This window comes from Crocuta crocuta, unplaced genomic scaffold (assembly GCF_008692635.1).
Source record: "Crocuta crocuta isolate KB4526 unplaced genomic scaffold, BGI_CrCroc_1.0 scaffold233, whole genome shotgun sequence".
Taxonomy (NCBI): domain Eukaryota; kingdom Metazoa; phylum Chordata; class Mammalia; order Carnivora; family Hyaenidae; genus Crocuta; species Crocuta crocuta.
This window is the reverse complement of record NW_027529526.1, coordinates 2,812,861-2,823,848: the sequence shown is the minus strand read 5'-3', so window position 1 is coordinate 2,823,848 and position 10,988 is coordinate 2,812,861. Positions and strand designations below refer to the sequence as shown.

At 53.3% G+C, this 10,988-nt stretch overlaps 1 protein-coding gene across 1 annotated transcript in view; it reads left to right on the top strand.

Annotated features, from left to right (window-relative positions):
* The first annotated feature begins 337 nt into the window (after positions 1-337).
* The window catches only part of OTOG (otogelin), an 83,972-nt gene continuing 73,321 nt past the window's right edge, over positions 338-10,988 (top strand). The window contains exons 1-11 of the mRNA XM_077761075.1: positions 338-449; positions 876-936; positions 1,090-1,150; positions 4,512-4,587; positions 5,518-5,610; positions 5,796-5,950; positions 7,442-7,560; positions 8,897-9,102; positions 9,947-10,077; positions 10,347-10,453; positions 10,866-10,975. Coding sequence (XP_077617201.1) covers positions 338-449; positions 876-936; positions 1,090-1,150; positions 4,512-4,587; positions 5,518-5,610; positions 5,796-5,950; positions 7,442-7,560; positions 8,897-9,102; positions 9,947-10,077; positions 10,347-10,453; positions 10,866-10,975 — 1,231 coding nt within the window. The remainder of the gene's footprint in view (positions 450-875; positions 937-1,089; positions 1,151-4,511; positions 4,588-5,517; positions 5,611-5,795; positions 5,951-7,441; positions 7,561-8,896; positions 9,103-9,946; positions 10,078-10,346; positions 10,454-10,865; positions 10,976-10,988) is intronic.

Here is a 10,988-nt window from a genome sequence, read left to right as displayed (position 1 = left end):
GGGTAAGGGATGTTGGGGGCTGAACTGGCTACCTGCTTGCTTCCCCAGGGGACTTAAGGCTTAGTGATCTTAATCCAGCCTCCCCAGGGGAGGGCAGCCACAGGTCTTTTGGGGCAAAGGCTGGGCCGAGATCTGGCGCCTAAGTTATGGTAATGAGCTGGGTAGTCCTGTCACTCTAGCTCGGGGAGGAGCCAAGCGCCCGGGAGGAGGGGCCAAGGGAACCCTCGGGCTAGAGAGCGAGAGGGACTGCGGCCGCCGAGTGGAAGTGTGACAGTGCCGGGACAGACCCTCGGACCCCCGACCCTGCGCTCAGGCTTCCCAGTCTCCGTGCGCCCCTATGGGGGCCCCGTCCCCGTGCGCCCCCGCGCCCGCGCTTTGCCTGCTACTCGCCTGCGTCTGGCTGCTCTGGGGTGAGGCGGCGGGCCAGTCCCTGAGGGTGCAATCTCTCGGTGAGAAGGGATGTGGTCTAGGGGAGGCCGGGGACTGGGGGAACGTTTAGGAGAACCGGCCTGGGCAGGTTTCAGAGAGGGAGGAAAAAGTGGTTTGAGGGAAGGCAGGGCGACCGCCAAGGAGAGGGTCGGCGGGGGCGCAGAAGGAAAAAGAGGAAAGCCACAGCCGAGGCAATGGGTCCCAACTTAGGTAGGATGGAAGAGACCCCAGGTGGGGAGCTAGAGAGAACTGGGGCACAGAGAGTAGGAGGAAAGAGGGAGACCCATGTAGGAGAGGTGGCCAGAGAGAGGGAGAAAGGATTGAAGTCTGCAGGGAGAGAGAATGGGGGGGATGCAGAAGAAGCTTCCTAGCAGGTGGGGGACAGGCGGTGGGAGATGCAACAAAGGGAGGCCCGGCTTGAGTGGAAAGCAATCCTCCTCCCCCAGCTGCAGCCCCCACAGCCCAGAGCAATGCAGCGCTGCAGCCGGAGCCTGCCCGGGATCCCAGGTGAGTAGGTGCAAGCCTCCCACCCCCCATCTTTATTTCTGGTGTGGATGACCCCAAGGTTTGAGCACAGAGGGTGGGAGGAGGCCTGGGGATTGGGGGGAGGTGTGGCCCATTCCTATGCCCTCGACCATGTCAGACTTGTTTCTCATCTAGCCACAGCTCTCAAGAGGTGACCCCTGCCATAGAGGATGCTACAATGGTGATAGGAGGCCAGGTAAGAGGAAGCCTGGCGAAGGGGGCTTCACTGGGCAGGGGCTTACTTCTCTCTGGGACTGGGGTTGGCAGGGAGCTCTGTAGGCTGCAGGAAGGCTGTCTCTGCAGTTATTTGGAAGAAAACTAACAGTGTTCCTAGTATATGTCTGAAGTATGGAAATTCATATTCTAGTCACACTTTCCTAATCTCTTGGGACTCTGTAGTCAGCTCAGTTTGGTTTGGGTTTTGTTTGTTTTGTTTTGTTTGGGGAGGAGGGCACTAAGATGCAATCAGGACATAGCCGAACTCTCCCCTGTCCTGGGGTAGAAGCACGAAGGTGAGGGTTTAGGTGAGTGGAGTTCGCTCCTCCCTGCCTGGTCTGGGAGGGTACAAAGCCCTGTAAGAGGCCCCACTCCGTACCTTGAGCCGTGCTCCAGCAAGGATGCCTAGAGAGGAGAGACAAAAATCGGGCCACTTGGTGGGATTTGTGAGGAAGGGCTGGTTGGGTAGGAGAGCCCCAAACCATTATCTGTTGCCCACCCTCCTGGGATCCTCCATGCTTTCAGGAGAGGTAGTAGTTTGTTTTTGCCCTTTGCCAAATTTTTTTGGTCTCTGGATCAGGCAACTCAGGTCTTCTTTTCCATCCTGTCCTCTATGTGTCTTTTCCACAACATGTTACAACAGACATGTTACAAATCCAGCCCACCCAGAGCCAGGTCCCACAGAGGATCTTGAACCTCAACTCCTGCACCTTAGGAATCAGCTCTGGGTGGCTCCTTGGCCAGCAGGGTGGGGAGTATTGCTTATAATAGAAAACAATGTGCCCCAGATACCTGCCTTTTGGAAATAGGTATGAAGACCCCAAGGCAGGAGGAGGGAATGCTTATTCTGTAAGGTGTGGATTATCTGGGCTCTTTATTTCTGTTTGCCCACTTTCCCAGCCCCCAAGTTTTAGAATCACAGTCAGATGCAGTTTGAGTTGAAAGATAATGTTGTTACTCTTTTTATATGCAATGAAATCAAGATAGGTGGATCACCTGCCGGGGCTCCCAGAAAGCAGGTGAAATAAAGTTTCCGGTGGAGCCAGCCTGTTTCCCCATGACAGGAATGCCCCCCAGGACTCCAGGAATCCCAGTGTTTTAGTGGGGAAAATGATCCTTACCCACGCACCTCATTTCCCCTGGCAGGCTTCCTTCCTTAATGGATTCCAGGGTAAGCTTCCCTCCGTTTTCCTTTGGGAAGCATCTGGATCAGCCAATTCCAGTAGGCTTCTCACATTATTCCTTAGAGCATATAAGGGTTCAGAATGGCCTTCCTTTAAAGCTATTCAGCGGGGGTGGGGGAATGAGGTCATTAGCTAGAAAGTGAACGTAGGGATCCTTCAAGGGCTTCTGCCTTGAATAACCTCATCGGTAAGGGTGAAGGTCCCAGACTAGCATCCAACCAACCTTCATTTCAGTACTGCCACGTTCCTACAGAGCTCAACCGTTCTCCAGAGAATGGATGGTATAGACCAGGATGGGGAAGAAAACACATTGTTATTTACAGGACCCTCAATTTAACTGAAATTTAGCATTCCATTTAATTATTACTATAGGCTACAAGCCACAATGCAGCAATAGCAGTGTCTGTGACTGTCACCAGTAGAAATCACATATATTTTCATATCACCTTACAGTTGTTGATATTTCCAGATCTCATGTAAACTCACTACTTCAAAATTCTGGCAGTGATAAGACCTGCTGCTAGATCCTGCTATTTAATGAATTAATACAAAAGCACAAACATTATTAACCACAGAGTTTTATAAAATATTATTGTAACTGTATTGCAATATAATCGACTGTGTTTCTAATCTTATGTTTTATGTATTTATAAACATTACTCTAAGACTGGGTCAATAGGCTTCACTAGGTTATCAAAGGGGTCCTTGGCATCAAAATGATTAAGAACTTCTGATCTATACTGAAGACGAATCGTCTGGGCAAGATTTTAAATGTTTTTCAGAAAACGGCCTTCCCTCTGCAGACTTCATTAACACTGATCTCAGGAGCCACATGTGAGGTGGGGGCGAGGAGTGGAGGGACACAAAGACAAGGTTTCATTAAGAGCTCTTCAGGGCCTATGGGATGCTGATGGTGATCATTTTTCCTGTGGTTTCCAAGGCCCTGTGAGATCGATTACGACCAGGGTGGGAAGCCTGACTCCTGGGGCTCTGGCTGGGCCTGCAGGGTAAGGAGAGCCAGGGAGGACCTGGGAACCAGGGGCCAATGTGGGACAAGAACACTGAAACCTGGCCAAGGAGGGGCTGGTGACCTCCCAGGGATTAGCAGGACAGTGAAAAGGGAGGGAGAGCAGGCCCAGGGATGAGGTAGAGAGACTGGGCCTGCCAGGGAGAAGCAAAGAACTGAGGCTGGGCTCCAGGGACCAAGGGTTCTGAGTCCTTTGCCGGAGGCTGGGGATTCTGCTTGAGGATGCAGAGATGACAGTGAGGGAGGAAGACATGTGAGACAAATACCCACAGTGTGGTTGGTGCCTTGTTGGCCCTGTGAACAAGAACATGAAATCCCTCAGGGCAGGGACTTTGTCCTGTTCACAGCACGTGGCCTGGGGCCACGCACATGGTTCTGGGAAGCTATACAAATGGGGAGGCCTGGGGGTCTGAGAGGCCAGTCCCAGGCGACATGAGGCACCTCATACCAGGGTCCCGGGAGGTCAGGTGTCCAAGTCAGCAAGCCGTGTGGTGACTGAACACACCTGATGTTGGGACAGTTCTAATTTCAGATGGTTTATATCTCAAGAGACCATGTGTTGGGAATTCTGGTCCGGGAGATAGGATTTCTCGGCTCTCTTTGTTTGTGGCACCCCCAGATTTATGGTATCAGGGAGAGTCCTGGCTTGGAGCTGAGTTCTGAGGATGGTGGGTGGTGATCTGTGTGGAAGGTTGGAGTGGGGGATGGGGTGAGATGTTCCCTTGCCCTGGGCTGAGGGGCTGCCTTTTTTCCTAGGTCTGCCTCACATGGTTTCTGTGGTGAGGAGGAACCATATTTGTTCTCCAGACAAGGGGCTTTTGTGTCGGGTTAGGAGGGAGAGAAGAAAGAAGGGAAGGCTAGGGGATATTGGAGCATGGGGAGGGACTGTGTTTAGGCCACCGAGGTGCCACTGTGGAGGCTAAATACCAGCCTTGGCTCCTCTAGGGCAGGCCTGAGAATTCTCCCTTCTAGACTTCTCAGAGGTGGTCCTGCAGAGGTGGACTGGCTGGGGGCACTGAGGGCCAGGGCGCCTCCTCCTCCAGGTCATGGACAGGAAGGGCCATGACCCCTAGGAGGTCCCTCCCTGATGTCAGCCCTTGACCGAGTTCTCTTCCTTCTGTCTTTAAAAGGGGGCTGAAGTCCTGGACTCCTTAGCCATGTCCTCCTGGGAAAGGCGGCTCCATCGGGCCAAATGTGCACCATCTTGTAAGTGCCCCCACCCCCTCCCCTCCCCTGAGGCCCATAGGAGGGCCCTGGCCCACAGAGAAACCTGTGAGGGTAGGCCAGGCTTCCCTGAAGGCCCCTTGTGACCTGTTTTTCCCAGAAAGTGGTGTCTTTCCACCTTCCCAGCCCTGGTGTCCAACTCCATTTTTCTTTCTCCTTCCTGGCGGGGAGAACTTCCTCTCCAGTGTTCTGTTCTTATGACCATGGCCCTCTCACACCATCGAATGCCAGTGAGATTGTGCTTCCTTGTTTAGTGGTTGTCCCCCCCCCACCACTTCACCCTGTTTTTGCGGCCTCTCCCCTCACCCTGTCCTGTGTCTGTGGCCTCTACCTTTACCCTGCCCTGTGTCCGTGGCCCTTTCTCTTGCATCATGGCTCCTTCCTTCACCATACTCTGCTCTACTTGGTCTTTTTGTCCTCTGTGGCCTCTCTGTCTACTGTATTCTAAATGTGAGGCACCTCCCCCTTCCCTGGTTCATGCGTAGGCCTCTTCCCCTGAGCATAAGGAACAGTGAGGAAAATGGTACTTGAAGATCTCTGGGCACCCCACATGCTCCGCTCTCTCAGTCGGCCTGCCTTATATGGTAGCCAGGAACTTTTAGCATAAGGAGCTGAAGGCCCAGGTGGGGCTGGTCTGGGGGCCACTTGATGCACACTGAGGACAGGCACTCTGAGACCCCGCACTGCCCGCCTGTCAGGGAGCAAGCCAGGCAGCCGGGTCTGAGGCACCCTACTTGTGCCCCCATTAAAGCTAGCTCCTGAGGAATGTTGGGGCTCCCTGTGGTGGGAATCTGAGTTCTGTGTAGCTCCGGGAGGGCTGGGTCTGGGATCCTGGCATGCGGGAGGTGCTGTATCACTGGGTTTTGCCAATCTTGGCTCAATGGGGAGGTGCCTTCTGTGTCTCCCATGCAGACTTGTTCTCCTGCTTCAACGGGGGCGAGTGTGTGCACCCTGCCTTCTGTGACTGCCGACGCTTCAATGCCACTGGGCCACGCTGCCAGATGGGTGGGTGTGGGCTCCATCCCACCCCTGGGATCGGCCCTGAGTACAGGGAAAGCTTGTGGGCCTGAGGCCTGGGGGTCCTGGGCTGGAGGGTGATTGTGGGAGGTCTCCGCCAGCACTGGACCAACCGGCTTCTAGCTTGATGCCCACTGCAGCTGCACAGACAGGTTTTCTCTTCTCTGACACAGTGTACAATGCCGGCCCTGAGCGGGACAGCATCTGCCGGGCATGGGGACAGCACCATGTGGAGACATTTGATGGCCTCTACTACTACCTCTCTGGGAAGGGCAGCTATACCCTGGTGGGGCACCATGAACCTGAGGGGCAGACTTTCTCAGTCCAGGTAAGGCCTTCCCTACCCTGCCCATCTAGAAGTTTCCGCTAGGTTCTAGAAGTTGTGCTGGCCTGGGCTCTCCTTATGATAGAGAGTCTACACCTGTAAGGGGCTGCAGTCCCACCATCCTCTCTCACCTGCCCACTCCTAGTTGCCCCTGGCCAGTAATTGACTCAGTCATCATTCATTAGGTATTAAGTGCATACTTGTACCCTTCCTGGCACAAGGCTTGGTGGTGGCCTTGTGGACAACACAGATGTGATCTTTGTCCTCACAGAACTTAGAGTAGACATCAAATCAAATGAATCATTTATAGCGCAACTGGATGCTTTAGAGAGAAATGCCAAATGTTAGAAGAGCATGTGATGGGACTAACCTTGCTTATTGGGAAGGATGATGATCAGGGAAGACTTCCCAGAGGAAATGGCGTTTAAGTTGAGAAATGAAGAGTGAACTGGAGTTAGCCAAGTGAAGGGTCACAGGGGTTAAAGATGGACGTGACAACATTCTAGGTAAAGGGAACTTGGGTGCTAAAGATCTGAGATAAGAATGAGCACTGTGCCTCAGAGGAAATGGTAGGTGCTGGATGACTCAGTGCATAGTTACCGCCTCTGAGAAGGCCTTCTGGATGCACTGACCTAAGCTGGCTCAGGGGCCCTTCTCTGTGTAACCAAAGTCCTGCATTGTTACGTTGCCAGTGCATTTTTCTCACAAAGGTCTGTTTCCAGGTTGGTCTTCTCTACCAGAGATGAGCTTTCCAGGCAGGGACCATATCTTTTCATTTGGTGTTCCCTGGATCCGGATTACTCTGCTCAGGCAGAGTTTGTCCAGTATATGAACATATGTCTGAGACTCACTGTCAGGCAGGCCTGATTTACATTCTCACCCCATGTGTTGAGTGGGGCTTCAGCTTCAGGCACTGGTCAGTACCTCCATCTGGAGAAAAGTCTACTTGGGGAGCCAATTCGCCGAGGGGCACCTTGGCCAGTACTGAGTTAGGGCCAGGGGGCTAGGAGTTTGGGAAAATCCTAGTGCTCAGTGTCACCCTTGACCAGAAGGTCAGAGCTATGATTATCTGCAGTGTCTACTAGCTAGGTGTGTCCCTCTTTCTCAGGCATAAACCTGCCCAGGGGCTGCCCTAAGGACCATGCCCTGGGTGGGCTGACCAATTCTGCCCTCTCTGCCTCGGTATCACACATCAGGGTCTTTCATGACTGTCATTTCACGATAGGTATGTTACAGTTACTTAGATTAATGGGATGCCACACATTTGCGGGTAATGAAATCAACCAGTTGCTCCCTCTGGGAAATGCAGATAATCATAGCTCTGACCTTCTGGTCAAGTGGTGTTGTGGGGACTGGAGACATCACAGAGGAAAGGTGCTTGGCACATTGGGGGCAGGCGCTCAGCGTTAGCGGAAGCTCCACAGGGTGCCACTGGGGTCAGAACTGAAGTTCAGGGCCAGCCCTGCACACTGGCCTCTGAACCCCCCCAATCAGGTGCACAACGACCCGCAGTGCGGCTCCTCCCCCTACACCTGCGCCAAGTCTGTCAGCCTCTTCTTTGCGGGTGAGCAGGAGATCCGTCTGGCCAAGGAGGTCACCCACGGAGGCGTGAGGTAACTATAACACCTTCTGCCCTGAGCTCTCCTGCTCCCTGGCACTAGTGGTGGGGGGTGGTGAGTACCTTCCTTCTCCAGCCTAAAGAAAATTGTTTTCTGGGGGCAAACAGCGGAGTTTCCTCCATCAGCTGGCAGGCCAGCTGGGTTTGTGGAAAGATGAGTCCCTCAAGATTTTCCGAGACTCATGGCCCTGTGGGTTTCCAGACAGCAGGTGGGTATTCAAGTCAAGAGCAGAATTTTCCAGATCAAGTGGATGGTATAACACTACAAGCATGCTTAATTCTTTTCTTTCACATTTTTAAGGGAATCTTCCTGAATGGATCATATATAGTTCAAGCCTCCTCAGAGCAGATATTAAGCATACCATCACCATTTTCTGATGACATAGGGTCATTTCAATGTCACTTACACTGCCGGGACTTCAGGGATGCCTGTGACCAGAGGAATAAGGACTCTTTGCCCCCACACCAGATGGCCCAGACCATCTTCAAAGATTTTTGAAATCTTCCTTGTCTCCTGTCTTCACTGTCCTTTCCTTCTCTTGCTATCTGCTGTCACTTCATGTTGCTGCTGGGTTGGGGGAAGGGGTCTTCCTGCAATGACCCTTCTCCCATTTTCATTTCCTGCTTCACTTCTGGAAACTGGGTAACCAAGCTTTCTGGCACTGAACATAAACCTGAAAGCCCAGGTGTTGCTCTGTGAAGAAAAGATCGGCATATGGATATTGGGTACCCATTTTGGCTGGTTAGACCTTTCTTTAGTTTTCCTTTCCTGATTTTCAAGTGGATTGAAAGTTGCCAAATTCCAGACTGGCTAGGAGACCCCATCCCAGTAAAACTGGGAATGGGGTCGAGACCACAATGGTTCTGCATCTTTTCTTCCACTCTTAGTTTTCCTTATCCTTCAGCTTTTTTCTTTTCTTATGCCTTTCCTGCTCCTCACCAAAAACAAAACAAAACAAACCAAACAAACAAAAACACCCAAACCAACAAAACAAGTAAATGTCCACTTATACCATTTCTCCCATCCAGGAGAAAGGACCTAGCAACTTCAGACACTCTGAGATTTATCCCTGCCAGGGAAATTGCAAATTTAAAAAGCAAGTTTTAAACACTGAAGACAAAAGAATCTGTCTCTAATGGTGGACCCCAGATGCCCAGGAGTCAGAGGGGAAAGTGGGGGCCTCTGATTCCCATGGTCTCGTGGGGTGTGGATGAGGCAGGTGCTGGGTACATGATGGTCCCTACAGATGGGGACGGTGGGTCCTTTGGTGAAGGGACCGCGTGAGTGGGGGTGGTGTGAACACCCTGAAGCTCTGGACTATACCCTGCAGAGTCCAACTGCCACATGTGATGGGGAGCGTGAGTCTGCAGCGGCTCGCTGGCTACATCCTTGTGCGGCATCAGTCAGCCTTCACGCTGGCCTGGGATGGTGCCTCAGCCGTCTACATCAAGATGAGCCCGGAGTTCCTGGGCTGGACTCATGGGCTGTGTGGGAACAACAATGCCGACCCGCAGGATGACCTGGTGACCAGCTATGGTGAGGTGCAGTGCAAGTGGCCTTCGAGGGATTTGACGGAAGTAGGGAGGTTGGGTGGACGTCAGGCTGGGAAAGGTGAGAGAGACCTTGGGGCAGAACCCTGGAGTCATTGTACTAAAGACCCAGTGGGGAGTCAGGAGCCCCTTCCTGCCAAGGGTGTGGCCACCTGACCTCGGTTTCCTTGTGGGTAAAAGAGTCATAAAGAGAACTCCTACTTGGGTTGTGTAAAGATCTAAAGGGCACTTTGCTAGGTAGTGCCCTTAAGCACACACTTTGAGTGTATGCTGGGGGCAGGAGCAGAGGGTCAGAGAGAGCCTGGAAGAGAAGGGGCCCCGTGGGAGCTGAAGATACCTGCAGATGAGTGGTAAGAAGTAAAAGTGAAGCATGCAGAGCCAAATCATGGTGACGCTGGCCTTCCCAAGAAGGGAAGTGACACCTTTGAGCACCCACAACATACTGAACACTCAACATGCATCATCTCATACAGTCCTTGCAATAATATCATGGGGGGATTATTTGTCCTATTTCACATAGGGGGAAACTGAGGCTTGGAGGGGTGCAAGGGCTTGTCCAGGCTCACATATTAGTTGCCTCCCCTGAGTTTGGAGCAGTAGGGAGCTACTACAGGTTCTTGAGCATTCTTCACTACTGTTACTACTAGTTTTCAGGAGAGTGGCTCCGTTGGGAAATGCAAAGTGGGATGGGAGCCAAGAGGCTAGATTCTTCAACTCATTGTCCCCTTTTGGCATCTCTTCGGCTCCACCTGCCCTCCTTCAGAGCCCTCTGCAACCCTTCCCTCCCCAACCCCCCACCCACCTGTGATGAGACTAGTTCTCCCCTCCAGGGAAGCTGACCGACGATGTGGCTGAGTTTGTCCATAGCTGGCAGGAACAAGCCCCCAACCAGCCTCCAAGGCCTACAACCGCCTCCCTGCCTCGCCCACCGTGTCTGCAGCAGAGCCCGGGAACCATGCAGGTCTGCACCCTGGGGAGAGTGCCTACCACCCACCCTTCCCTTACCCCCATCCTAGTCTCTGCCTTAGGTTCATTTCCTGTCTACCTCTTAGAAAGTCACTGGCTTGCAGGGGCCCAGGGTTGTTTGTGTCTATGGCCCCATCTCTTTTCCTCCATCACCCTCTTTCTCTCCCTGGGGCTCAAACTGGGGTTCTGTGGGGGGGCTGGTGAAGTCAGAGGACTGTGAGTGGCTTTGCCAGCCCCGGCTCTGGCCCCTGGCTCTTTCCCCAGGGCGTGTATGACCGGTGCGAGGCATTGCTGCGGCCCCCCTTTGATGCCTGCCATGCCTACGTCAGCCCTTTTCCCTTCACAGCCAGCTGTACCAGTGACCTCTGCCAGTGAGTAGGCAACCAGGACCAGAGCTGGTATTGGGTTGTGGGGAGACCTGTCCCAGTACTAGGGTGGGTCTCAGCATGGGGGCCACTGAACCTGATAATCCCAGGCCCCGACATATACCCTTCCCAAAAGCTTAGAAATTCTTACCTGCATAGGAGGGACAGAAGAGTTTCCCCATTCTCTGAAGCCCAGAAATGGGGACTGACACCCTCAGGGTCAAACAAGTCAATGCCAATGTTGGGACTAGAACCCAGGTGTCCTGCCTCCATCTGTATACCTAGATCCCTTCCCAGTCTCCCTTTCCTAGCTGTGTGACAAGGAGGGGTGGGTGCCCTGATTCCTGGCAGTCTCTGCAGGGTGCTGGAGGGCCGGTGGCAGATTGGGCTCCGTGTGACCCTTGGCTTTCCGGCACAGATCAGTGGGCGATGAAGCCACCTGGTGCCGGGCGCTGGCAGAGTATGCCCGAGCGTGTGCCCAGGCGGGGCGGCCCCTGCAGACCTGGAGGACCCAGCTCCGGCAATGCGGTAGGTGTAGCCT